The 24,266-nt window shown below is 34.7% G+C and overlaps 2 protein-coding genes across 2 annotated transcripts; both read right to left on the bottom strand.

The window, feature by feature from the left end:
* Positions 1–12,694: 12,694 nt before the first annotated feature.
* LOC127121234 (protein LONGIFOLIA 1) lies at positions 12,695–17,192 on the bottom strand. The gene is made up of 3 exons (XM_051051800.1): positions 16,473–17,192; positions 13,842–15,545; positions 12,695–13,701 (listed from the first exon to the last, which is right to left on the bottom strand). Exons 1-3 carry the CDS (start codon positions 16,618–16,620, stop codon positions 12,962–12,964), a joined length of 2,592 nt encoding a protein of 863 aa, XP_050907757.1. The 5' UTR covers positions 16,621–17,192; the 3' UTR covers positions 12,695–12,961.
* A 1,902-nt stretch (positions 17,193–19,094) lies between these two features.
* On the bottom strand, positions 19,095–22,224 carry LOC127121221 (uncharacterized). Its single transcript, XM_051051792.1, has 3 exons — positions 21,889–22,224; positions 20,842–20,959; positions 19,095–19,530 (listed from the first exon to the last, which is right to left on the bottom strand). The coding sequence occupies exons 2-3, from the start codon at positions 20,952–20,954 to the stop codon at positions 19,311–19,313; spliced, it is 333 nt and encodes a 110-aa protein (XP_050907749.1). The 5' UTR covers positions 20,955–20,959; positions 21,889–22,224; the 3' UTR covers positions 19,095–19,310.
* Positions 22,225–24,266: the final 2,042 nt, after the last annotated feature.

Below are 24,266 nucleotides of genomic sequence, written 5' to 3'. Positions count from 1 at the left end.
TCGAGTGTTTCCTTTCCCTCCTTTGGGATAAATAACGCACGGTGGTGACTCTTCTGTCACTTCTTTCTCGCCGGTTGTTTTTTCGCATACTATATTTTTTAGGCTGCGGCAACATGGTCTAACATATATGGTATACAATCAATGCAATCTTGCAAATATGCAATAACAAATATGAATGAATGAATGCTTGTAAAGTAAAAGGATATGGAAAGGGAAAGATACACATAGATATATAGTGCTTCAGCATTCGTCCTCGCTTTGCCTACATGCACTCTTCAATGGATGACCCATCAAAACATAATCATAGTCTTTCACTATGATGATAAAATGTTTACAACATTTTGATTATAAAGAACTATCACATGATAGTCCCCTATGATGATGCAGACACTAAACTGATAATAAAATACAAGACCCCTTAAGATCTTGATCTAGTAACCTCGTTATCCATAATAACATGCTCCAAGTATTCGTGTGTGACGATCCCCCTGATCCCACCGATTTCTTGTTTGAGCGATTCTCATTAACTAAGCGTATATTAGAAAACTCCCAATTTTGTATGCAAACAATCTTTCTCCAACACCATCAAAGAAGGACAACTTTCTACTCCACCTTACAAATTGTTAGTGATTGATCGTGCCAAAGTCTTCTTTGGAGTATAATGGAAACTCTCATCTTGTTAGATGATAAGTCAATGTCAAACTCCACTCAAGAAACGATACATGCACCTGTTACAATAAAAACTAGCTACACACAAAAACTTTAGATACCATAATATACCACTAGTCTCCCTTACACTCAATACTTAGAGGAGGATCCATAAACAAATAAAAAGACTAAGGATGGAGATGGTGAACAGTGCCAGATCAACCACTAACATACGAGTGATTAGTCGACTGATTCCATTTTGATGAATGATGAACATACACACAAGGGTTAATCATGTTTCTAGATAAGTGGGTCTTGGCTCTTGATTGTTATGAAGAGCTTGATCAATTTTCAATAAGATTGATCAACTCATTCTCAAATTCACACAAGAATAAAAACCAAATTGCACAAAACAAGATACAACAAAAAAGATAAAGAAATGACATGGGTTCAATATCAAAAGGTTGGTGTTTTGAGAAGAAGATAGAAGAATGGTGTGAAGATGAACACACTAAGAATAGAAGACGAAAATCACAATTTTTGTATTTATGGATCACCATAGGTTTCTCACAACTGTTACTTTCACCATAAGAAATAATCATTTAAATAAGTGATGGAAAATTAGATTTTTTGAGGTTTGATTCAAATCAAGAAGGATTTGTGATTCAAATCAATCTGGACAGTGCCAAAAAGAGTGTTTTTTAAAGCTAATGATTCGAATCACTATTTTCACTTGATTAGAATCAAATGATGTTATGATTGTAATCATGTTCAGTTTTTGATCTAAATCATTTAATCTAGAATGATGCTCCAATTTTTAACAGGTGAGTGATTCAAATAAAAATAACACATGATTCAAATCAAATACCAAATCATCAAAATTCAAATGTTCTAACTTGTGACTCAAGCTACTCATGTGGAATGACAAAATAGTAAATTTTATAGGCTCAAAAAGAGAAACACTAACAAGGATCAAATTAATATGATTATGAAATGTAGAAGGTTCTTAGTGATACGATTTAGTAGCCGAAGCAATTACAATTAAATGGAAAGAATATTACAATCACACAGAAGAATTGAGATAACAAACAAATTACAAATACGCAATGAAACAATAATAATCAAATTGTAAAATATCAAAATACAATTGATACTTAAAGCACGTAAATATTACCAAATGATACTATGTGTTTGCACATCTGAGAGTTGAGAGGTTAAACAATTGATGATCCTTGAAATAAAAAAATTCACTTAAATGACGTTTAGCCATAGTGTTGACTTTAGATAGATGATTTTATCTTCAATAGAATCTTCAAAAGGATAGCTTGACACTTAGGGTTCATCTTGATCGAACACCATCACTTGATAAAAAAACTTGTCAAGTACCATCAGTTGAGCAAACACATCAAGCACCGTCACTTGAGTAACATACCAAGCATTATCACTTGATAAACAACTCGTCAAACACCACCACTTGAGCAAATATATCAAACACCATCACTTGAGTAACATACCAAGCACCATCACTTGATAAACAACTTATCAAGTACCATCCCTTGAGGAAACACATCAAGCAACATCACTGGAGTAAAATACCAAGGACCGTCAATGGATAAACAACTTGTCAAACACCATCACTTAAGTAAACATATCCTTGAACAACAATACTGATGAAGGCTCCTCTTAAGAGCATTGTCAACATTAAAATAAAGTTAACATGTTGTTGCAGTCTATATACCTTCAAGCACATAGATTCACGAATGTAGGTACATAAGTTGAGACCCACAGACCAGCCATCTAGATTACAACGCTATCACATCCATGATCGTGTCTCACGGTGATCGTTGTATGACATAAAGCAAATATAATTTGGTATGATCTGGTCAAGAGAAACTCGAAACAGCTCAGTATCCTGATTCCCTTTGAGTGGGATGATCGAGCACACACATGACAATGTCTTAAAGTAGTCTTCTGTACATACCCAACCGATCAAAAGTGGAAATTACTAGTGGATCCATGCCTGAAAATGGTTCAGATGAAGTATTAGTAATAGTGTAACATACGTATTATGAAGTTAATATCAATAAAGGTGGAAAAAAATTATCGTAAATGGACAGTTATTTCTTGTCAACTATCAAGTCTTTCATAAACTACTCTCAGCTAATTTAGTAGAGGTACACAAAATACGAAATCCCTAGTTGTACTCGTGAATCCTATCCAAATTAATGAAATATCTAATATAGGTAATGTCGACAAAGGTCACACTTTTGTCCATAAAAATGGACATTCTGACTAAAACCAATAGGGATGACCTCGATGCACTATGGTATGAAACTCGTGCATCATCACCATCAACATCCACAATTGTAGCTAGGTGGTATTGATACATATCCCCCAGGAATGAAAACCTAGCATGAAATCATCTAGTGTCATATATCACTTGTTGGGTTTTTCCCGGGTCAACTCCCAAATAAGTCACCATCATGTCCAATACCTTAGGTCTACTGGTTTTGGAGTAGTTTAATAATTTTCTCTTGATCGGGAGATGTAGAATACATGATACATAATTAAGTGTGATGGATATCTCATCAATCGTAAGATGAAATGAAGACGTTTATGTCTACCATCTCTCCACAAAAGCAGACAATAACCCATGGCTAATATAACCATATACAGTCTTGCATAAATCTTACAACACAGATAATTGCATGACATCTTGAAACCATGGCTCATCAGGTTGCACAATCTTTACAAGCTTCCTACAGGGACTGATACATTTTAACGTATCATAGTACTGTAAAAAATAAATACATCCAATGTTTGACAGTTCAAATATTATAACACAAATTTTTAAAAGAGTAATTAAAGATTTATGTTACATGTCCCTTCCACATGTGCCTACCAACATGGTCTGAATATAGAGGAAGAAATGAAAGGAATAATGGGCCTCTTGGGAAACCATCAAGCACAATAACATCAGGACACCATGGGATTTTAGGGAAGTAGGGGATACATGAACTTGGGAATATGATCTCACACCAGCAATCAAAGTCTCTCCGATTGCAGGTCGTGATGGTCTAGCTTTTTCTCTATGAACAGAAGCACGTTGGGTCACACTACCATGTCTTAGCCTTTCTTGATTTTAAGTGATTTTTTCTACAATCAAACAAGCACAGAGAGACATGTAATAACAAATTACAAATAAAAAACAAAGCAAAACAAGCACATAAACAAAGTAATCCAAAAAAAAAGATAATGGTAATTTCGAATTTTGTTCTCCGGACTAAGGGTCTGGATTTTAAAATCCAGACTACACTGAACCAAAAACATAAACCAGAAACAGAACATGCACAAATCCTAAGCTCTAATGTTCAAAATTTCAAAGCAAGGCAGTTAAAGACAAACAAAAATGACATATCTAACCATTAAAGCCTAATGTATCGTACTTATAAATTATTTAGGTAATGCATGTGAAATCAAAATAAAAAGGGAAAAGAAATGAGTAACTTACCAACGCAATGGAGTAGAACTTCATATATGCGCAATGAAAATGAGTAGACACATGTTAAGATTTCATGTAATGGATCAAATCCATGAGGATTATTGAAAAATGATGGAACAAGCTTTCAGAACTCAAATGAGGAGAAACTCTCTAGTTCTTTAGTTTTGCTCTATTTTCATAATGAAAGTGGGTAGGGAGAGGGAAAGGCGCGAATACTTAAACAGATGTGTCTGGATTCTAATCTCCGTAGGAAATATGGACATTAGACTCTGGAGTATTTTAAAATTGTATGATTATGGAATAGGTATATGTGTGATGTGTTAGGCGCGTCCGAAGTTTAATCTCCGTAACTTATTATATAGTGTCCAAAGTCCGGAATTTTTTTAAACTCTAACGCTGATGTGTTCTAAAGAGGGCTTGTTGTATATTTAGAGCATCCGGATTTTAAAATTCAGATTTGAGGATTATTTTTAGAATTTCACCAGGGTGTGTGAGTAACTCATGGAGTGTATTGAACAATCTCCTTCAAATTATACATCAAATTACCATTTTTCAAATATTCTTTTTGTTATCAAAGGCTCGCCAAATGCAATGGAAGGTCCTTTGAAGCGTTAATTGTAACTACCAATTGAATCGACATATCCCTCTTCTTTTAATATTTTTAGTTATGTTTTATTTTTCTGCAGATTTTCCAAAAAAATGTTTCCTTAGAAATTTCCTATGAATTTTTCAAAGATGCAATCTTGAAATAATACAAATTTTATTAAAATCTATCAAAAAATTTGTAAGAAAATCCGCAGAGAAAAAATATAATTGAAAAATGAAAATAGTGGTCCTGCCAATTTAATCAGTTATACCACTTTAAGTTTTTATTTTGAAAAATAATATAGTCTAATATATAATTTAGAAAATGTGGTAGTTTGATATAATTATATAAAAAATGACATATTAGGGCAAAATTAGATTTTTTTTTCAAAATAACCATTTTTAAAAAAAAATCAAAAATAACCAATTATTCAAGAAAATTACCAAAATAACCGTGTTTTGAAGAGGATGCACCAAATGAATTGGCGCATCCCCAATGCATGAAGAGGAGGCGCCAATAGCATTGGCGCATGCATTGGGCTCCTCATGAGGAGGCGCCAATGCTAGTGGCACCTGCATTGACCCTCATGAGGAGGCGCCAATGCTAGTGGCACCTATGTGTGCTTGGTTGTGTGGGCGCCAATTCATCTGGCGCATGCTTGCATATCATTGTGGGCGTCAATCCCTCAGGCGCCCACGTGTTTTGTACAATTGATGTTCCATCTCTATAAATACCACGCCTTGGATATAATATTTTTCACTCAAACTCATCTCATAATACCATAATTTGTCTAATTCAACCACCATGAATTTCAATTTTCTCTGTTTCAACAATGTTTGCATACATTCAAAAATGAAATGCTGATGTAATATTTTCCGCCGTTGCGGCTCCGATACAGATTCGACTTTGGAACACGGATACGTTTGAACGTCTTAATTGGACGTTGTATAGTGGTTAAAAGGAGAAATTGGAGAGGGTGAACGGATTAGAAGAATACAATGGCTTGTGTCCACGTTCAACCAAAACAGAGAAGTGCGTGAATGGGTGGATATTAAGACCGACCAAGACGCTCGTAGGATGATCCATTACTTGTTCAAAATTGTTTTGATGGTTGTAATTTTATAGTTCTTGTATTGTATTTGTGATACTCATTTGTGTTACTATTTATGTAATGGTACTTTCGTCACAGACGTCTAATATGAAATAAATTTAGTTTTTCATATATTGCAATAGAGGTACATGTAAATTTATCTGATTGTGCTCGTTCCAACACTAGGACAGTTATTACGATTGTGACCTGATTGACGGCATGAACTACATAGTCTAACCATTTTGTTCGCTGTATCCATTTCGGTTCGAATCCGGGTGTTATTTGGGCGACCCTTTTTCCTCTTTCGCATAACTTCGTTGTGCCAGACGATGTCCCCTTGATATTCTGGCCAATAATCCTCTTTTGCCACTACGGAAAAACTAATTTTATAAACATTTGAAAGGCTGAAGACTTTGTAAACTTCAGATAACAAGTAGGGTGGATCCCTTTGAACCTTTGAGCATGCCGCAATGACATGAGAGCAAGGGGTACGAAAGGCTTGGAACTTTCCGCAGTCGCACCAACCTATATCTAGTTCGACTCTGTACTGTCCCATCGGCATGCCCTCATTGTGATCCATGGACTCGACAACACTATACCAACCTTTAGTTCGGCCAAATACTGTAACCACATGTGTGTTTGCTTTGGCAGCTTCATGTCTGATGAATTTCATTGAAGCATCACTGAACAACTGTCAAGATTGCAACACTGAACTCCATTTTGAGCGTCTGGTTTCAAACAACACCCCTAGCCTGAAATATGTAGCCTGCACCAAAGCGGTTATTGGTAGGTTATGGATGCCTTTGAAGACAGAGTTCATTGATTCCACAAGATTTGTTGTCATGTGGCCCCAATGCTGACTGTTATCGTATGCCCTAGTCCACTTCTCCGATGGAATACTATCGATCCACTGTACCGCATCTTCGTTTGACAATCTTATTTCCTCGCGGTAGTGTTTGAAAGAAGGTTCTGATAATGCATAACCTGCATTGACAACCTTCTTCCGCAACGTCTTATCTTTGATTTCCTGCATGAAATTCTGAGCAATATGTCTAATACATAACACATGCGTCGAAGGAGGATTTTGCCAGCCGTTATCAATGTTATTATATGCACTGATGATTGAAGGGTGTCTGTCGGAGATCAAATATAAGTTAGGCTGAGGTGCAACGTGCAATCAGAGATTTCTTAGGAAAAAACTTCATCCCTCAGCAATCTCCCCTTCAACTAAGGCAAAGGCGGTTGGAAAAATATTGTTGTTCCCATCTTGTGTCACTGCCATCAGTAACGTTCCTTTGTATTTTCCGTACAACCATGTACCATCAATTTGTATAATTAGTTTACAGAAAGAAAAACCTATGATACATGGTTGATACGCCCAGAAGAGACGGTGAAATATTCTATTTCCAACAGCACATGTACCATCTGGTGTATAGGCAGGCAATGTTTCCATCTTGACAATTGTCCCGAGAGCATATTGCTTTAGAGCCAACAGGTATTTTGGAAGTTGTTTGTAAGACTCCTCCCAATTGCCAAACACTTTTTCAACAGCTTTTGTCCTAGCTATCCATGCCTTCCTATATGATGGAGTGTACTCGTACTTTGCCCTAATATGCGAGATTATTGTACTCACCTTTAACGACGGATTATCGCCAATGACATACAATATTTCATCGCATATTAGCTGAGAGCTTAATTTATGATGATCCTGCATTGGGTTTGTCAGCATGCATGTGTGATCTGGACCCATTGATCCAATCTCCCAAGACTCGCTCCTCTTCTGGTACGAAGCTGACAACCTAAAAAGGCAGTGCTCACTCGGACAATAAACTTTATACCTTGATGTGTCCATTCTGTCAACTCTGAAATCAGCTGATAGTTGCATGTGTAATTTCTTAATGGATTTTACACATTCCTCTTTTGTGTGAAATGTGTCTCCTTGATTCAAAGATCCTTGCATCTACACGTAAGGATTATACCATACATCTGCTGAAGGTTCATCTGAACCCAAATTCAACCTTGTCATGTGTTGGGGTGGGCAGTATACATGACTTACTGGTATTGGCTCCTCTTCCTCTTCAGCATTCACCACCGAGTCAACCATGATCTCAGCTTCTTCTTCTTCGTCATCTGGAACATTCACCTCAGCTTGTTCGTCATCAGTCTCACAAAACACTTGTGACTGATCAATGAACTGAGACACCTGTTCTTGATGTGGTAATATATACAACTCTATATCGTTGTAACCGCATTGTTCGTGACTGACAAACATATGTTGAACATCGTCATCATCTCGAATCTTCTTCTGATAAAATTTTACCTGGTTTTCTGCAAACCAAACCGGATTTTTATAGATGATTTGGCCCACATTACTGCACTTCAGTTTCTTTTCTATTCTTTGTTTCAGATGTGAAAATTTTGATTGTCGATTTATTGTAAATCGAGTTACCTCTGTGTTTCGAAAACAAAAAACGAACAACTGATGATCAAATATTTCACCTCCGACATGGGCACTGATCATGTACTGTTGTGTGGAAGATATTTTGTTCAAATATTAAATATGTAAATAGCTTTACTGGAATTGATTGCATGGGTAAGTTGTTCATCTGCATAACATAAATAGCGTTGAATTGATAACTTGGTCGTTGCATTGATAACTTGGTCATTGTCTGTACAAACTTGACCATGCATGCAGTAAAAAGAATCTAACATACAGTGAAAAGAGTGACAAGAACACACATGCGCCATGGAATCAAGGAATCTCTAAACCTTGAGCCCTAATATTCCCAACACGCGCCCATTCCCTAGACGCCATAAAGTAACTTGGGCACCAAGAGGAAGGGCGCCCCTTCACAAAATTTGTACCTAGGAGCCACTAGGAAGGGCGCCCCTTCCCATTTCCCTACACTAACGCGCCAAGAGGAAGGGCACCTCTTCCTTGCATATGAAGAATCACATGCAGGCGCCAAGAGGAAGGGTGCCTCTTCCCTTTGCATGTGGATTCTTCACATGCACCTAGAAGAAATATTCTTCACATGCTTTTTGAATTTTGTCATTCCCTTGTCTTCTCTTGCCATTGCATGCAACCAATCTCATTCTTCTTAGGTTGCAAACCTACTCACTCATTCAATCTATGAATAGCCTCTCATATCAACAATATCAAATCATCTTCATCAATACTCAATTATATTCTTCTTTGTCACAATAATCCTCTATCATTCTTAAGCTTTGCAAAATCAAATCATGTCTTTGTTGACTATGGACGATGAACACAGAGGCACACTCGAGAATATCTCGACATTTGTATGTTATCTCTCTCTTTTTACTTTTTCTGTTTTTAGTCTTATACCTTTGTTATCTATGTTTTTATTACTTCTTATAGAGTTGTGTTTGTTGATTATGTATTTCTTCTTCTTATTGTATTTTCTTGCTTTTTTGTTATTAGGATCTGAAGCGGTTTAGATGTCGTGTACATGAATATGTACCCCACGATCCTTTAATAGAACCATATATTAGAGGACGTGGATTTGGAAATCTACTCAACATTGTTTCGTACTCGGTGGACTACAAGTTCATTCTGGCTTTGTTGGATAGGTGGAGACCCGAGACCAACACATTTCACCTTCCGATTGGTGAGTGTACCGTCACACTTGAGTATGTGTACATGTTGTTGGGTCTCCATATAGATGGAAAGACAGTGAATGGTAGAGTTAACCAAGACAACAATATCTGCAATGAATTATTGGGTGCCTCTTTGTTAGACGATGAAATTGATGGAGACACATCTGGTCAAGCAAGGGGGCAAGGTATAAATTTAAAATACCTTAAACAATATTAGGCCAGTATAGTATTGTCCGAAGATTCAACCGAGTATGAGAAAATAATAAAAGCTCGGTGTTATATTATTATTTTATTTGGTAATTTTTTGTTTCCAGAAAGTACAGGTAATTCTGTAAATATAATGTATTTACCTTTATTACGCAACATTAATAAGGTAAACACTTATAGTTGGGGTTCAACTGTGGTGGCCCATCTATATAATGCAATGTGTAAAACTGCAAAAAAGAATACCTGTATCTTTTTCATGTGCGTATTTGCTTCAAGCTTGGGGTTAGTCAAGAATGTCGTCGCTCGCCCCGATAAATGAGTGTCCATTCGTGTTCCCGTTTGCAACCAAGTAAGTCTAACACTTTACCATTTACCATTTAGTTAATTATATTTTATATTATAATTAACAGTAAATAATATTTTTCACTTTTTTTTATCTTAGGTGGTCAGTAAGGGGAATGAACTACAACAGGTGTCTGAAACACGCTATTGTAGTCTATCGCAATCTATTGGACCACATTGGACATGACAATGTAACAATCCTATCCAACTATATTTTAATTTAAAAATACTTCTCAAATTGTTTTCCATCTAATCGTTTCGTATTGTTTTACAGTTTGTCTGGAGGCCATATCTGGGTCTGGATCATGATGTGAACCATGACGATGCCGCAGTTTGGACAGCGAAGACACCGATTATCCGATTCACTGCGGTGGAAATGCACCAGAGTGACCAGGTCAAACTGCAGTTCAGAATGCTACAACAGATTCAAGAATCTCCCACGTGTTTGGGGAATTGGCATCAAAAAAGGGTTGATGCACAATGAGATTATTCTGATTGGAGAGACTTTGCAAAAGAGATGTGTCGTCAATGAAGGAATCGACGACAACACATCTTAAACGAACCAGTCATCCATGGTGTAAGACTGACTCAACAATATATGACATGGTTTAGATCGGTAACAACTCAGCAATTTGTATCTGAGCCGCGGTATTTGATGGATCCACGCCAACTTGCTTCATCATCGTACGCCCCACAACAATTCACCACCCAACACCAATGTGAACCCACCCAAACCCAACAACCAACCACACAACATCAACCAACCACATACACACAACAACCAAACATCCAACATCGCAACCCGTTCATGCCAACCACCCAACAACGAACCATCCAACGTCACAATCCATTCATACCACTCACCCAAACACAAAACCAAGAATCAAACCCCGCAACCACAACCGTCTATAGCCCATATGATTCATATGGGTCACTTCATCGTAGCCCCCCACCAATGACCACTCAAACATCCCATCAACATAACACCCAACCATTGTTTAACTATAGTACGCCCCAGGAACCGTTGATTCATTTCCAAAACGACTCAATGGCCCAATTTGGGCAACTATACCGTCCCTAATTCACTCAACCCCAACGACCTAACTACGACGACATGGACACCGAACTCCATTACGGAAGCGCCGTTGGCCAAAGCCCCTCCGGATATTGGGAGCAAATGATGGCACATCTGTCAAATACCGTTGGAACTTCCGCCGGACCTTCCAACCAGTCATCGCTCGATCAGGTCAGCACACAAAGACCCCAAACACCTCAAGAAAATCGTGGGAGACCTCGGAGACAAACTAACGCACCGGGATGTGGAACATGGGGACGTTATAATCGGGTCGGTCATTAGTTTATTGTCGGTCCAATGTAACCAATTATTACATCATCAATGAATTTATTTATTTTCATTACTATTTCTTATTTATTAAATAATGAAAATTAATAATTAATAATTAAAAAAATTTTAAAAAAAAATTTAAAAAAAAAATACAAGGGGTGTATGCGCCAGATGAATTGGCGCATACACCAACCAAATACACATAGGCGCCACTAGCATTGGGGTGCGCCAATTTATCTGGCGCATCCTCTACAAAACCTGATTATTTTGGTAATTTTTTTGAATTATTGATTTTTTTTTTGTGTTTTTTTAAAAAAAAAATGGTTATTTTAAAAAAAAAATCGCAAAATTATCTTATAGTGACTTGTTTGTGGGCGCCTTTGTTCTTTTACGAGCCTCTTCCTAGAAATCAAAGTCCTCTGTTTCCCTCTAATTTACCTCATAATTTGGTTCAGCTAAAAAATCGAAGAGAAAGAGATGATTTTGGAGAGAAAATGTAAAGTTTCTCCGTCATTGAAGATTGTTGCCGTGTGTGACAAGCTAAGCTAGCTGATTTTTTCCCGCCTGAAAATTCATACATCTGTTATTGATTTCAAGCAAGAAAAAAAATCAGGTATAAATAAATTAGGGTTAATTCACCTATGTGAACATGACAATAGTATCATTATGTTGAACTATATGATTGATGCATTTGATTAAATTACCAACTTGTTATTGGTTTATTTAGGAGCTAGATACTACCACTGCTGTTAATGTTGATGAACTTCAATAACTTTTATCATAGTAATAATATGTTATTGGACTATATGATTGATGCATTAGATTACAATATGCTGGTTTGTTATTGGTTTTTGATATGTATATGGAGTGAATCACCAATTTAGTCCCGGAAGTTTTAGGGTTAATCAATTTGGTCCATGGAATTAGAGTTTCAATATTATGAAGTGGTTATTGTGGTATTTGGATCGAACTTTAGCCTCGATAGAGATAGCTTCATGGTTCGACAGTAGTCAAAGATGTGCATGTCATAGTCGAAGTCTGTTCTAGCATGCAGATGTCTAAATTAGCTTGTTGTTTAAGTTAGCATGTTGAGTTTGGTCCGTCTGTTGGGTCAATTGTTTAGTATGTTGTAAACATAATTCCCTAACGTGTAATTGAATCAAGAATCCAGAGTTTTATACCACTTTGAATTGTTTCTCTATTCTCAGTTTTCTATCTTCATGGTTTTCTTGCTGATAAAGAAACCGATCATTCTCTATTATTCTGGCATCGATTTCACATCAGTTATTGATATGATTATATTTTATATTCATCTGTCAGTGTAATTTGAATTGCTCTGATAAATATAAGACATTTGTTATTGTACTTAAAAAGATTGTCACTGATATATACATTTGTCTGCATCTCTACATGTATTTCATCAACATATACTCCAACCAAGTACATGCAAAACTAGACAAAAACATCAAGACTTTATAAAACAAATCAACTTTATAATGTTAATTAATTAGCTTATTAATTATTATTACCCCTTCATACTATTATTAAGTTCACATAGAAAATGAAGTTCTCAGATTAAACCTTGCTTAGCTCGAATTCCTATACTTGGTAACTGCAGTTTCATGCAATACTCACCAGAGTTGTTAGTTTTTCACTTCTTACAACTTCAGTTATCAAATCTTTGAAGATCAGTCTTTCAATATCCAACACAAGATTTGGTATCTCATTGCAGCATTCTGTAGTTGTGCAATGCTGCACCGAATCTTCCGCCACGATACTCGTCAAATACTCGTCCTCGTTAGCAAAGCCGATGTTCTTATTATTATACTGTAATTTATTGATTTCTGCGCAAAGCATGTCCAGAAGCTGTTGTCCTTCTGGTTTTCTTCCTTCTGGATGATATGGCTTGTAAGAACTTTCGGTTATTAGCTTTTGAAATAGAATTTCGTTAACCACGTCGAATACGAGCTTTCTTTGCATCTTCTCTTGAGTGTTGTTTGTCGGAGCAACGTTGAAATTCGTCGTGTTTGTTTTGATTTTCTCTAGTGCAAGAAACAATGTTGGGTTAATTGGGTAACCCGACAAATGCAATGCCTTGCTAGAGTCGGGACTGGTGAGCCTTCCCGATGCTAGTAGTATTTCTGCTATATATTTGTGGTCGGGATCTTTGTGGTCGCTGAAATTCGTGAATCTTTCATCGTCGCTGTGGTCAAATTGTTGAAGAACTTGAACCAAATTATGAGTTATCAAGTCAATAACGTTGGTTCCATCGCTGAAGTTGACTTTCGCGTTCGTGTTGGTTGAAAGAGCTACATCTTCTGAGTCCTCCTCACAAATACCACAATTGTTCAGAACTTCCTCTGTAGAAAAAGTTCGAAGGGATTATTCACAAGCGAATGACACAAAAAATGTAATCGGCGAAGTGATTCATTTGACCGGTAATTTTATACTATTTGACATTCAACTATGTTGTTACTTGGAAATGAAGTTATCAACATACCTAAATCTTTTGAGATGTCTGATTTTCTTTTAACCGGAGAAGGTGGATCTTCTCGATAGAAAGCATCAAGAACAGACACGGGACTAGGTTGTTCTGCGGTAGCTTTTGATTCAGCCGTAAAGTTTTCGTTGCTCGAATCTTTTATATCACCGCTAGAAACAGCTTCAACTTGCTTAAAATCCCTCCTTTGATAGCCGATCTCACTGAAGCTTTCATTTCTTTCCTTCGAAGTAGAGAATTTTTGTCTAGATGTTTTACTCGGGGAAGACAATTCCGTCGATTGCTTATTTTGTTGTCTTCTGTTACCGCTGATATCTGATGATGGGCTGGTTGGCGGGGAACGCCTCTCCAAACCAAACTTTTTTTGTAGTCTCGGGCTCCTGGTCTCCGCCATCATGCTGGAGCTGGTGTTGTTTTCTGCAATGACGACTCGAGGAACTTTCGAGGATTGGATCAATTTTGAAGTTATCTTGTTGCATTTATCGCGAGTATCTTTGACATTCGTAACATCACCGCGGTAAACCTTGTTACTTGATGATTTACCGGGAATTGAACTTTCTGTTGACGAAGAACTATTGGTTTTTCTTGCAACCTTTCCTGGTTTCATGATGACAATTGGTGATTTACTACCCTGAGTTGAATTCAGCCTCTCAACAGCGATCGATGTCGGGTTCTTCTGCCGTGTTCTCGGGCTTTGTACACTCAAGCTTTCACTGACACTACTATTACTCCTATTGTCATATGGAGAATTTGAAGCCTGATCACTTGTAATATCTATTGATTCTTTGTATCTGTGCATTGCTTCAAGAATCTGTTTAAGGGCTCTAAGATCCTTTCCGGACTTTTTGAACTCTAGATCCGCCATCCTTTTCTCAATTTCACCGTAAACCGAGAGGGATCGGTTTGATGCTTTTGTCGAAGATTCGCTACTCTTTGAAAATTGTAAATACGGTGTTACATTCGTGATCGAGCCATCCTTCCTAGATCCTATAAACGTCTCGCTTTTGTCAGTGTTGCAGCTGTCACAAGTCTCACTCCAATCAGGGAATGCTTCTATTCCCATCAACTTCGCCACAACGCTAGATGGTCTTTTCGCACTTTCTGGTTCTTCTATCTGCTTTCCGATTGCATTGGAGCCTCCACACGCTTTCTGTGGACCCTTCAAAAGGTTTCGAGTTTTCGTTCCTTCGTTGAAACTCTTGATTGATCTTTCCTTGCTGTCCAAGGAAAGCCTAGGAAGCTCCTTAAACTTCGTCGCAGATTTTAATGCACTTTGTAAATCTCTCCCATCATAGGAGAGTCTCGGTGAATCCCAAGCAGTCATAGGCCGCGGAGAGTCGACGTTTTTCAGTACTCGACTCTTCTTTTCCTGTTTAGCCATAGTTTTCACTGATAATCTTTGTGAATCTATAAGCATCGAGTCTTTGACAATCTCATGGAAATCAAGTGACTTATCGCGTTGCTTCACCGCTGCTTCTGAACTCGAGTTTTCGTGGATTTTCATTTGAGTTATCGACGGTGGTGGTTCTATCTGTATTGTTCGATTAAACTCGAGCGACGACATGCTTGACGAACAAGACGACGAAAACATCGACGTTCCTGATGACGATTCTGTCGAGGATTGTTGATTCTCTCTTGCAACCTTCACATTCTTTGTCTTTTGTGTTGCATTATTCACCTCTTTGATATTATTACTTGTCCCCCCTGCGAATCGAAATAGATTTTTAGTCGGAAACAATTTTACAAAATCAATACATTAAAAATACCTTTTAGTCAAAAACAACTTTACAAAATCAATTTTTATCACCGCAGAATCAAACACACGCAATTTTATGGTTGCGCTGCTGCGCGCACCCCCTTACGATACATGTACCTAACAGTACTAAAACTATTTAATAAATCATTTCTATATATGGAAGTTGCGTATGGAATCTTAGAAATCTTCATAGAAAATCTCAAACCTAAAATGCTTCACATAATTATAAGATTCTTGTCTTTTTTCACTAAACTACTATATGTTACTGAAATGTACAAATTCTGAAATTCTCCCAGAAAAATCAGCATATTCTAGCTTCCAAGTTCCAAAAAGTCCTTTGTTTGGTTTTAATAGTAAATAAAAAATAAATGAAAAACAAAAAATTTAAAAATAAAAAATGAATGAAAAACAAAAGAAAAGATAAACTTTTTTTATTTTTTTCTTCCAATACTGTTGAAAGAAAGTGATTTACACCTTCATGTCTATGTCAATATGATTTTCTTCATTAATCATGTTTGTTAGTTAAGAGAAAAATCAGTTTTTTGGCCCTATCAAAATCTTGTCTGCCAAATAGTTTGCAAAACACTATTCATTTAATCAAGACATTTTTTCACTTACTTTTACTCAAAATCATATCTAACTTATAACCAATTATATTATACATTATTTAATTAAAGATTAAGCCTTTGAAAAACTTAAAGATAATTTTTAAAAAAATTTCAATATCTTAACTTATGCTTAAATTATGATTAGAGGGAATTCACAAGACAAAAACATAACAAACACAATACAAAAGAAACATCATCATTCTTAAAACTTCATAACATAATAACATTAACAAAACAAAAGAAAACAAAGATGTTGTTGTAGATAACCTTGATTTGGTATGTTTTTGTGACTGTCGGTTTGGCCTGTGAGGAATCTGTGACGGTCAAACATCTGAAAAAATCCACTGATACATCCAATTTGTTTCTGCAAATCTTGATTTTCATCCTTCATTGATTTCAAACCCTTTTTAGACATTTTTTTCTTCTTTTTGCACCCCCTTCAATTCTCAGAATTCTCTACAAGGCTTTGCTTAAATAACTAAACTACTTTCCTTTGACCCTTTTTCTCTCTCAAACTGAATATATAAGAAAGTTAGTATCTTTTGTTTTGGGTCTCAATTGTTGCAAGAAAAATTTGATACGTCACAATGTAATAAGAGTATTGTATAAAAAAATAGATGAAATTTCACAATGACTTGTCATGAGACATGTGTGAAGAAGATAAGAGAATGTCTCTATGAATATGAAGAGAAACAAAAAAATGAGATAAATTAAGGATGATGTTGGGATTACACATAACAATTGGAGAGAATATGTTCTGCAAAAGCAGAAGGAACAAAAAGAAGTGGAAATGAAGCAATACCAAAGTGATATATGCTAGAGCAGTAAATTCAGAGAGATTTGATAGACCCAAGAAGAGGTGTTTTTATATTATCTATCAAAGAGCAAGAGGTGTTGTTAAGGCTATAAAGTGATTGTGAGAGAAATTGTATTATATATGATGTGATGATATGATATGATGAAGGGAACTTAGGCAACTAGGCAAGTGTTGAATTAGGTTTATAAAATAATAATTTGTGTGATTTAGTGGCAAATTTTTAATTAGATTACTTAAGAGAGTATTGATGTGAGAGAATGTGATGGAGTTAGTATTAAAATAGCATAATAGTCATAATCATACACTTTCCAAGGTTCATTTTTTAATACACTTCTTTAATCTAGTCAAGTTTATATTAATCTCATTGGTCTTCGGTCAATTGCACAGTAAATTTTCATTAAGTGTTAACAATTTCTGTGTTGGATCGGAACAAGTCATATAGAATTTTATTGGTGTTGTAAAATTAGAGATTGAATAACATTTGTGAAGAAAACTAGTTTGGAGAAAAGAAGAAAGATGGTGAAAGGGAAAGGTGTGTATGTATGAGAAATGGTGGGTCAAGGACTCAGATCTGCTATGGTCATTTCCTATCATTTGTATGTGTAGACAGTACAACGTGGGTGGGTCTGTGGGTTGGACCTCTAGCAAGGAGCATGTGGAGTTTGTCAGAGGGAGGAAAGACACAAAAAGAAGAGGAAGAGAAAGAGTGGAATTTGTACCAAAAGAATATCAAAATTGAAACAACAATGTAGGGGCCAAGAATAGTATATAGTTTAAAATAATCAAAATATTTAAATTAATCGTTGTAATAATCAATATATCTGATCCATGTTTTTTATCTGCGTAGATGGTAAATTTGTGTAAATGAAGAAATAATCAATATATCTTATCCATGTTTTTGATCTGCGTAGATGGTAAATTTGTGTAAATGAAAAAATAATCAATACATCTGTCTGTAGATGGTAAGTTTGTGTAAATGAAGAAATATGTGGGTTGATGTACTTTTTGTGCATGGTGAATATTGAAGCTTAAAGTATAATTGTGAAAATGGGAAATGAACAAGATTGGATACAAAATGATTAAGTGCTCTAATGTATTATGCCAATCAAGCTAGCAACAAGAGTGGTTCATTGGCAAGGCTATGTTTGGCTGTGTGGTTTTTTGTAGATATAGATTTCAGAAATGTGGTCCAATTTTGTAGACCCAAGTATCATGCAAAGCTAGACATGTACCTACTCTAGAGTATGTTAGGAGGACCATTAGCATTTCCAAAATATTGAGTTTATTAGAGAATAAGCAAATTTCAATGAATCCTCTAAAAATTCTATCATTATTTTTCCTAAAAGCTTTTGGTCCCATGCTTCCCACTTCTTTCAGACACTACCACATGTTATATTAATATTAAATATATTAAAATATTCATTGGATCACTTATCAGATTTAAGAGAGACGCGAGAAGTTAATATTCATTGGATCACTTATCAGATTTAAGAAAGACGCGAGAAGTTAAGGGATCGTTTCACTCATAACCCTAAATATGCAGTAGTAACATTTCATAGCTTTTGAATTTTTTAATCATGTAAAAGTTTTGGTATAGCCATTCCAATGCAAATGTGGCTACATTTTATTTTGTTGATGTTAACATTGGTGAAGAAAGTTGTATATATATTTTTATCCTGAGACATTTAAAAATACAAAAATTTTATAATGCAATTTTTTTTTAACCTGTGAAAACAGCAATTTTTCGAATGTTAAAAAAATAAGGTAATTTAAGATTAACGTATTTTTGTGGAAGTGGAGATTTCTCTATTTGTTAAGAAACTCATAACAAGTAATAAAAATTTGCCATTCAGCAAGTAAGTATAGCTCAAACAAATCCATTCTATTTCTCGTCTCACCAAAAATAGTTTCACATTGCTTTGAAATCAAGGGCAAGAGTACTGTATATTCAACACTACAAAGCGCTTTCTCGAAAGAACAAAATCGTAAAAATTCTCACATCCAAAGCAGATAATATCTCGTAGCCGCAGTGACGCGGACTTGAAGTCGATAAGAACACTTGAATACACACATTGCACACAAATCACTTGCATTTCTTTTTATGAGTAGGAACCAAACTCGGTACTTCCGGATTTAAATCAGTCACACACATTGCACACAAATCACAATGAGTAGCAAAAGATAAACTATTGTTGCATATACCACAATGTCTGAAGGATCAAACATGTTGAGATTCAATATTGTAGCCAAGAAAACACTTATTGGCAAACAAGACAAAACCACACTGATTATAGTTTAGAACAATCAGGACATGGAAAGTAACCTCTGGCTTGACAATTTACACAAGCTATCTTCTTCACCTGCGATTCGCGATTACCGATTGTTTCAAACAAATCATCTATAAGGTTAAAACTAAGTAACCCTCCTTCTTTGATCGACCCGGTTCCTTTGCATTTAGCGCAAGCCGTTCTTCCTACATTGCCACACCGCTTGCACAACCCCAATGAGCTGCAAGTAAAGAGTTGTGACATATATATGTCAAAAAAGAGGCAGCAAAAAGAATAATCTATTGTGTTACTAAAGTTTGGTTTTGTTTAGATAAACAACTTGATCAAACACTAATAGCATATGAACTTATCATATAAGTGCTTATTTAGCATAGAATTTTGACAGAGAAGAAGTTTTGCAGTAATGATAACTTGAGAGCAGAGAAAGACAGATACATTAAAAGGCACATGTTATTGACAGAGAAGAAGTTTTGCAAGATATGTTTAGAACAGCCAAAACAAAACAAGGAAACGGGTTGTTCAAAAAGGAAACTGAAAAATCCAAGAAAAGTGATTCTTAATAACTTTCTCCACACAAAATTAAGGAATGTCAACAGAAAAACAACAACATAATGATAATAAGATAACAACATTCACAGAAGTGACACATAACTCAATCAACATCTAGAATTGCATAAATAAGCAGTCCTCCAAATTCATAAAAATATAGAAAACATGAACTAGTCAATTATTGGAAAACACAGAAGTTCTAATTAGATCCATTCCCTACTAGAAAAATCACTCATTTTAAGCTCCGTAAAACTAGTAAACTCAACCTATGAATTGTCTGATGTTCATCCGGCGACTCTAACTTACTGAGTGCTACATGATTTCTTCAATCCATTCTAGATTTTTGCAAAGCTAGACTAACTTATTTTGGTAACTAGAAAGCTTGAATCAAGATCTCACCTTCAAGGGCAGAGAAAAGTCCATAGTGTGTGTTTATGGTAGAATCACAACACACCACCATGATTTTGGCATAAGCTATACTTTAGAACTTCAACAAAATAACGGTGCCACCGTGAACACCATGAATTCGTCAAATTCACTGTCATTTCAAAGACACCGACACTGACACGTCTACACTACCGGTAATAATTTGAAAAAATAAATAGATTAAACATAACCATAAATGTCTATGTCAGTTTCAGACACCGACACCGACACAAACACACATTTTTCAGATTCTGAAGTTAAGAATCTAATATAACTGATAAATATTGAACACAACCTTTCAATAATCAAACCTATCTCCACTTTCTACCAACCTTGTAAAATTGCAAGAAAGCTATATAAATTCACAAATAGTACTTTTAGGATTCAACACAAAAAGGCATAAACTTTGATTTCATTCCTCTATCTAAGTGCTTAATGAATCATTTAGACAAATTGTTTTAAAAAATGGGTCATTGAAGATATACGAAAAACACTTAAACAACAAGAGATAGTAACAAAAAAAATAGAAAACGAGTTAGAGGAAAAGAGATAGAACCTGCGTTGAGAAGAAGAGAAGAAAACATCGATTTTGGGAGCAGCAATGGTAGCAGAAAGAAGCAGAACACCCACTGCCAAACCAGCTACTTCGCTTGCCGTAATATTATCCATTCTCTCTTAAATGAATATTTAATATATTTAATATTAATAACATGTGGAAGCATGGGACCAAAAGCTTTTAGGAAAAATAATGATAGAATTTATAGAGGATTCATTGAAATTTGCTTATTCTCTAATAAATTCAATATTTTGGAAATGCTAATGGTTCTCCTAACATACTCTAGAGTATGTACATGTCTAGCTTTGCATGATACTTGGGTCTACAAATTGGACCACATTTCTGAAATCTATATCTACAAAAAACCACACAGCCAAACATAAAGCAATCAACCCTTTTCATGTGCACTTTACTTGTTACTTCAATTTCAACATTATTAATTGTGTTATAATAAGAGTTTATCTTCTACAAATTATTGGTATAATGGTGGTCCTGTATAAAATACTAAATACGGTAATGTATTTAGTTTCATCCATAAGCTCCCACAAATTGTACCTACAAAGTACACTATTGTGGTACTTGTTATTTCATGCCTTAGGAATCTCACCATGTGCACAATATATAAATGTATTATGTATATAATCACTTTTTCTATCAAAACTAAAGTTACCTTAAATTTTGTATTTATTTTGTACAGATTAATACATAACCGGTTACAAGCTGACACTGACTTGAAAATTTTCCATTTTCAAGGGTGGTAACCGGTTACTGATAAAACATAATCGTTTAAAGACTTGCTAAAACTCAAAAATTCACTTGTTTCTCATGTTTTCTCCGATCCAAACACATGGTTAACATGTAAAAACATATAGGGAAGTCTAACAAACATGCCACATAGCACTTGCAAAAATAAATTTCACACACATTCAATGTAAGAATGGAATTTCATAAGATGAAACAAGCAAGTTTCAAGAAATCAACTCAATTCTCTTCATGCAATGATCTTAGGGATTATAATCCCAATTAAAGCCTAAAAAAGAACCCCACCTTAAAAACTTGAATTTAATGGTAGTGAGATGAATTTGAAGATGAATTCTTGAAGCCTTGCTCAAATTAGCATTGATTCTTCTTCGAAGTACTCTAATATCACACATGCAAAGAAGGATCTTCAAGCTTGAACAAGAATTTTCCACACCACTCGCCCTTTATCTCTTTTCTCTCCTCAAGTTCTGAACTTTGAAGCAACAAGTGAATGATAAATGAGGTTTTCTCAAATTTTGGTTTATATATTTAAGGGTGGAAGTTACCCTTTTGCCCTTGCCACTTAAGTCATATTACTAATCAAGTTGTGAAGCTGATAAGGTAAGGATTGTCAATCTATTCAAGTTGAATGATTAAAACCAATGTTACTAACAAATCTAAGAGAATTTTACATAGCACCAATTCCATTATACATGACACCCAATTAATAGCATTTTTACCCCCAACATCCTTAAATTAATTTTTTAGCAATTAATATTGGATTAAGAAAAAAAACCAGTATAAAATCTATATTTTTATACTAAAAAAACGAATATAAAATCATATTTTTTTATACTGAATTTTCAAATATTTATTATAAAATTATATATTTTTGAAAACAAATTATTACTTTATATCAATGTTTTTCTAACATTTAAAAAATTACAATATATACTAGATTTATCAAAGATTCCGATAGTATTAACTTGTTTTTTTCAATAATTACTATAAGATATGGAAAGTGCCAAATATGAGTTCAGGAGTGCAAAGTAAAATTTTCCAAATCCAAACAGAGTGCCAAATTCAATTCAGTGGGATGTTGATCATAATAATAGAGTTTTAACCTTTCAAATTATTAGGATAACTCTCTTAATTTTAACACATTATAAAAAATGAAATTTATAAACTTAATCCTTGATTATTGTCATAGTGTATTAATAACTTATCCCACAAATTTATAAAAAATTAAAAACCTGTAGCTGTATAATTCAATCATCGTAGTTTAGTAATGGACAACTGAATTCTTTGTCAGAATCACAACCAGGCAAGAATAAATATCATGTGCTATTGGATTGCTTATCATAGAAAAATAGCATAAAGTTTAAAATATTTAATCAACAAAATGCATATATTAAATATAAATTAGCTAGTTGTGACCTGTGAGCCTCTTTCAATTATATATAATATATATTGTCCTCAATTATGGTACCGCCATAATGGTTGGGCAGAGAGAGGAAATGGGACAATGTATTTATTGTGTGTAAATGAAAAATAAATACTACGTACCATGTCTTTACAAAATACTAAATACTTATGATACATATTATATATTTATGACAACCAAGTTTGCTTTAGGTCTTACTTGATATAGTTACTGCACTCGAGTACTCTTTTTATTTCTTCAAGTAAGGTATATTTTGAGAATGAAGAAGATGAAGTTGGTCCTAAGGTTTATCTTGTAAAATTTTGTACAAAATGTTGTTATCCATTTAAGTTATAAGATAGTCAAACAAGAGATTCACTGTCAAATACTGAAAGGAGCAGACAAAAAATGAAAAAGTATTTGATTCATCTAGATAACTTTTTTATATATAATTCTTTTATTCATATTATTAAAATAAAAGATGTAATAAAACATGCATTTTAGATATTATTTATATCCGTTTCATTCCTTACAAATATCTATCAGACAGATATTCGTAAAAATTGAGATATTTACGAATATTTTTGTAAATAATTTTTTTTATAAAAATATAATTAACTAATCTTTTTTATATATAAAAAGATTTTAGAATTTAGCACAAAATAATAGTAATCATAAAATAAATCACATTCTTTTAATTTATTCTTTTATCATAGAACTATACTAGAATTAACAAAATAATAATAATAATAATAATAATAATAATAATAATAATAATAATTTTAGATTCAACAAAATAATTTTAAATAATTTTGACAATTATTAATGGATACGGATAGTCATGGATATGAATACCACCAAATCTATATATATACACGTGAACTAACAGGTAAATACCCGTTAATTTTACTTGTGGAACCCAATAAACCATCAAATGTGTGTCTGTGAGGAGTTTTACCAACAGACTAGTGTGCATACATCAGGTGTAGAGACGAATGACTTCTCCATTACAATAGGTTTGCATTAAGGTTCAATCATAAGCTTCTACTTTTTTACTTTAATTTTTTATGTGCTCATGAAACACATCCAACAGCTAGCACTGAGATGCATGCTTTCCATAGATGATATAATCATACTTAGAGAGTCGAAGGAATGAAAGGTTGAACTTTGGAGTCAAACTTTTAGAAACACATGGTTTTTGCCTAATCTGAAGTAAGACGGAGTATATGGAATGTAACTTCAACAAAAGAAGAAGTCTTTC

The sequence above is a fragment of the Lathyrus oleraceus genome, chromosome 1 (assembly GCF_024323335.1).
Source record: "Lathyrus oleraceus cultivar Zhongwan6 chromosome 1, CAAS_Psat_ZW6_1.0, whole genome shotgun sequence".
In the NCBI taxonomy this organism is placed as follows: domain Eukaryota; kingdom Viridiplantae; phylum Streptophyta; class Magnoliopsida; order Fabales; family Fabaceae; genus Lathyrus; species Lathyrus oleraceus.
The sequence above is the reverse complement of the archived record's forward strand: the minus strand, read 5'-3'. Positions and strand labels throughout refer to the sequence as shown.

Coding starts and splice junctions, on each gene's coding strand:
- LOC127121234 (XM_051051800.1), bottom strand. CDS start 16,620: ATGTCTAAAAAGGGTTTGAAATCAATGAAGGATGAAAATCAAGATTTG. Junction 15,546..16,472: donor CAAAAACATACCAAATCAAG/GTTATCTACAAC, acceptor TTCGATTCGCAG/GGGGGACAAGTAATAATATC. Junction 13,702..13,841: donor AGACATCTCAAAAGATTTAG/GTATGTTGATAA, acceptor CTTTTTCTACAG/AGGAAGTTCTGAACAATTGT.
- LOC127121221 (XM_051051792.1), bottom strand. CDS start 20,954: ATGGATAATATTACGGCAAGCGAAGTAGCTGGTTTGGCAGTGGGTGTT. Junction 19,531..20,841: donor TTCTCTTCTTCTCAACGCAG/GTTCTATCTCTT, acceptor CTTTACTTGCAG/CTCATTGGGGTTGTGCAAGC.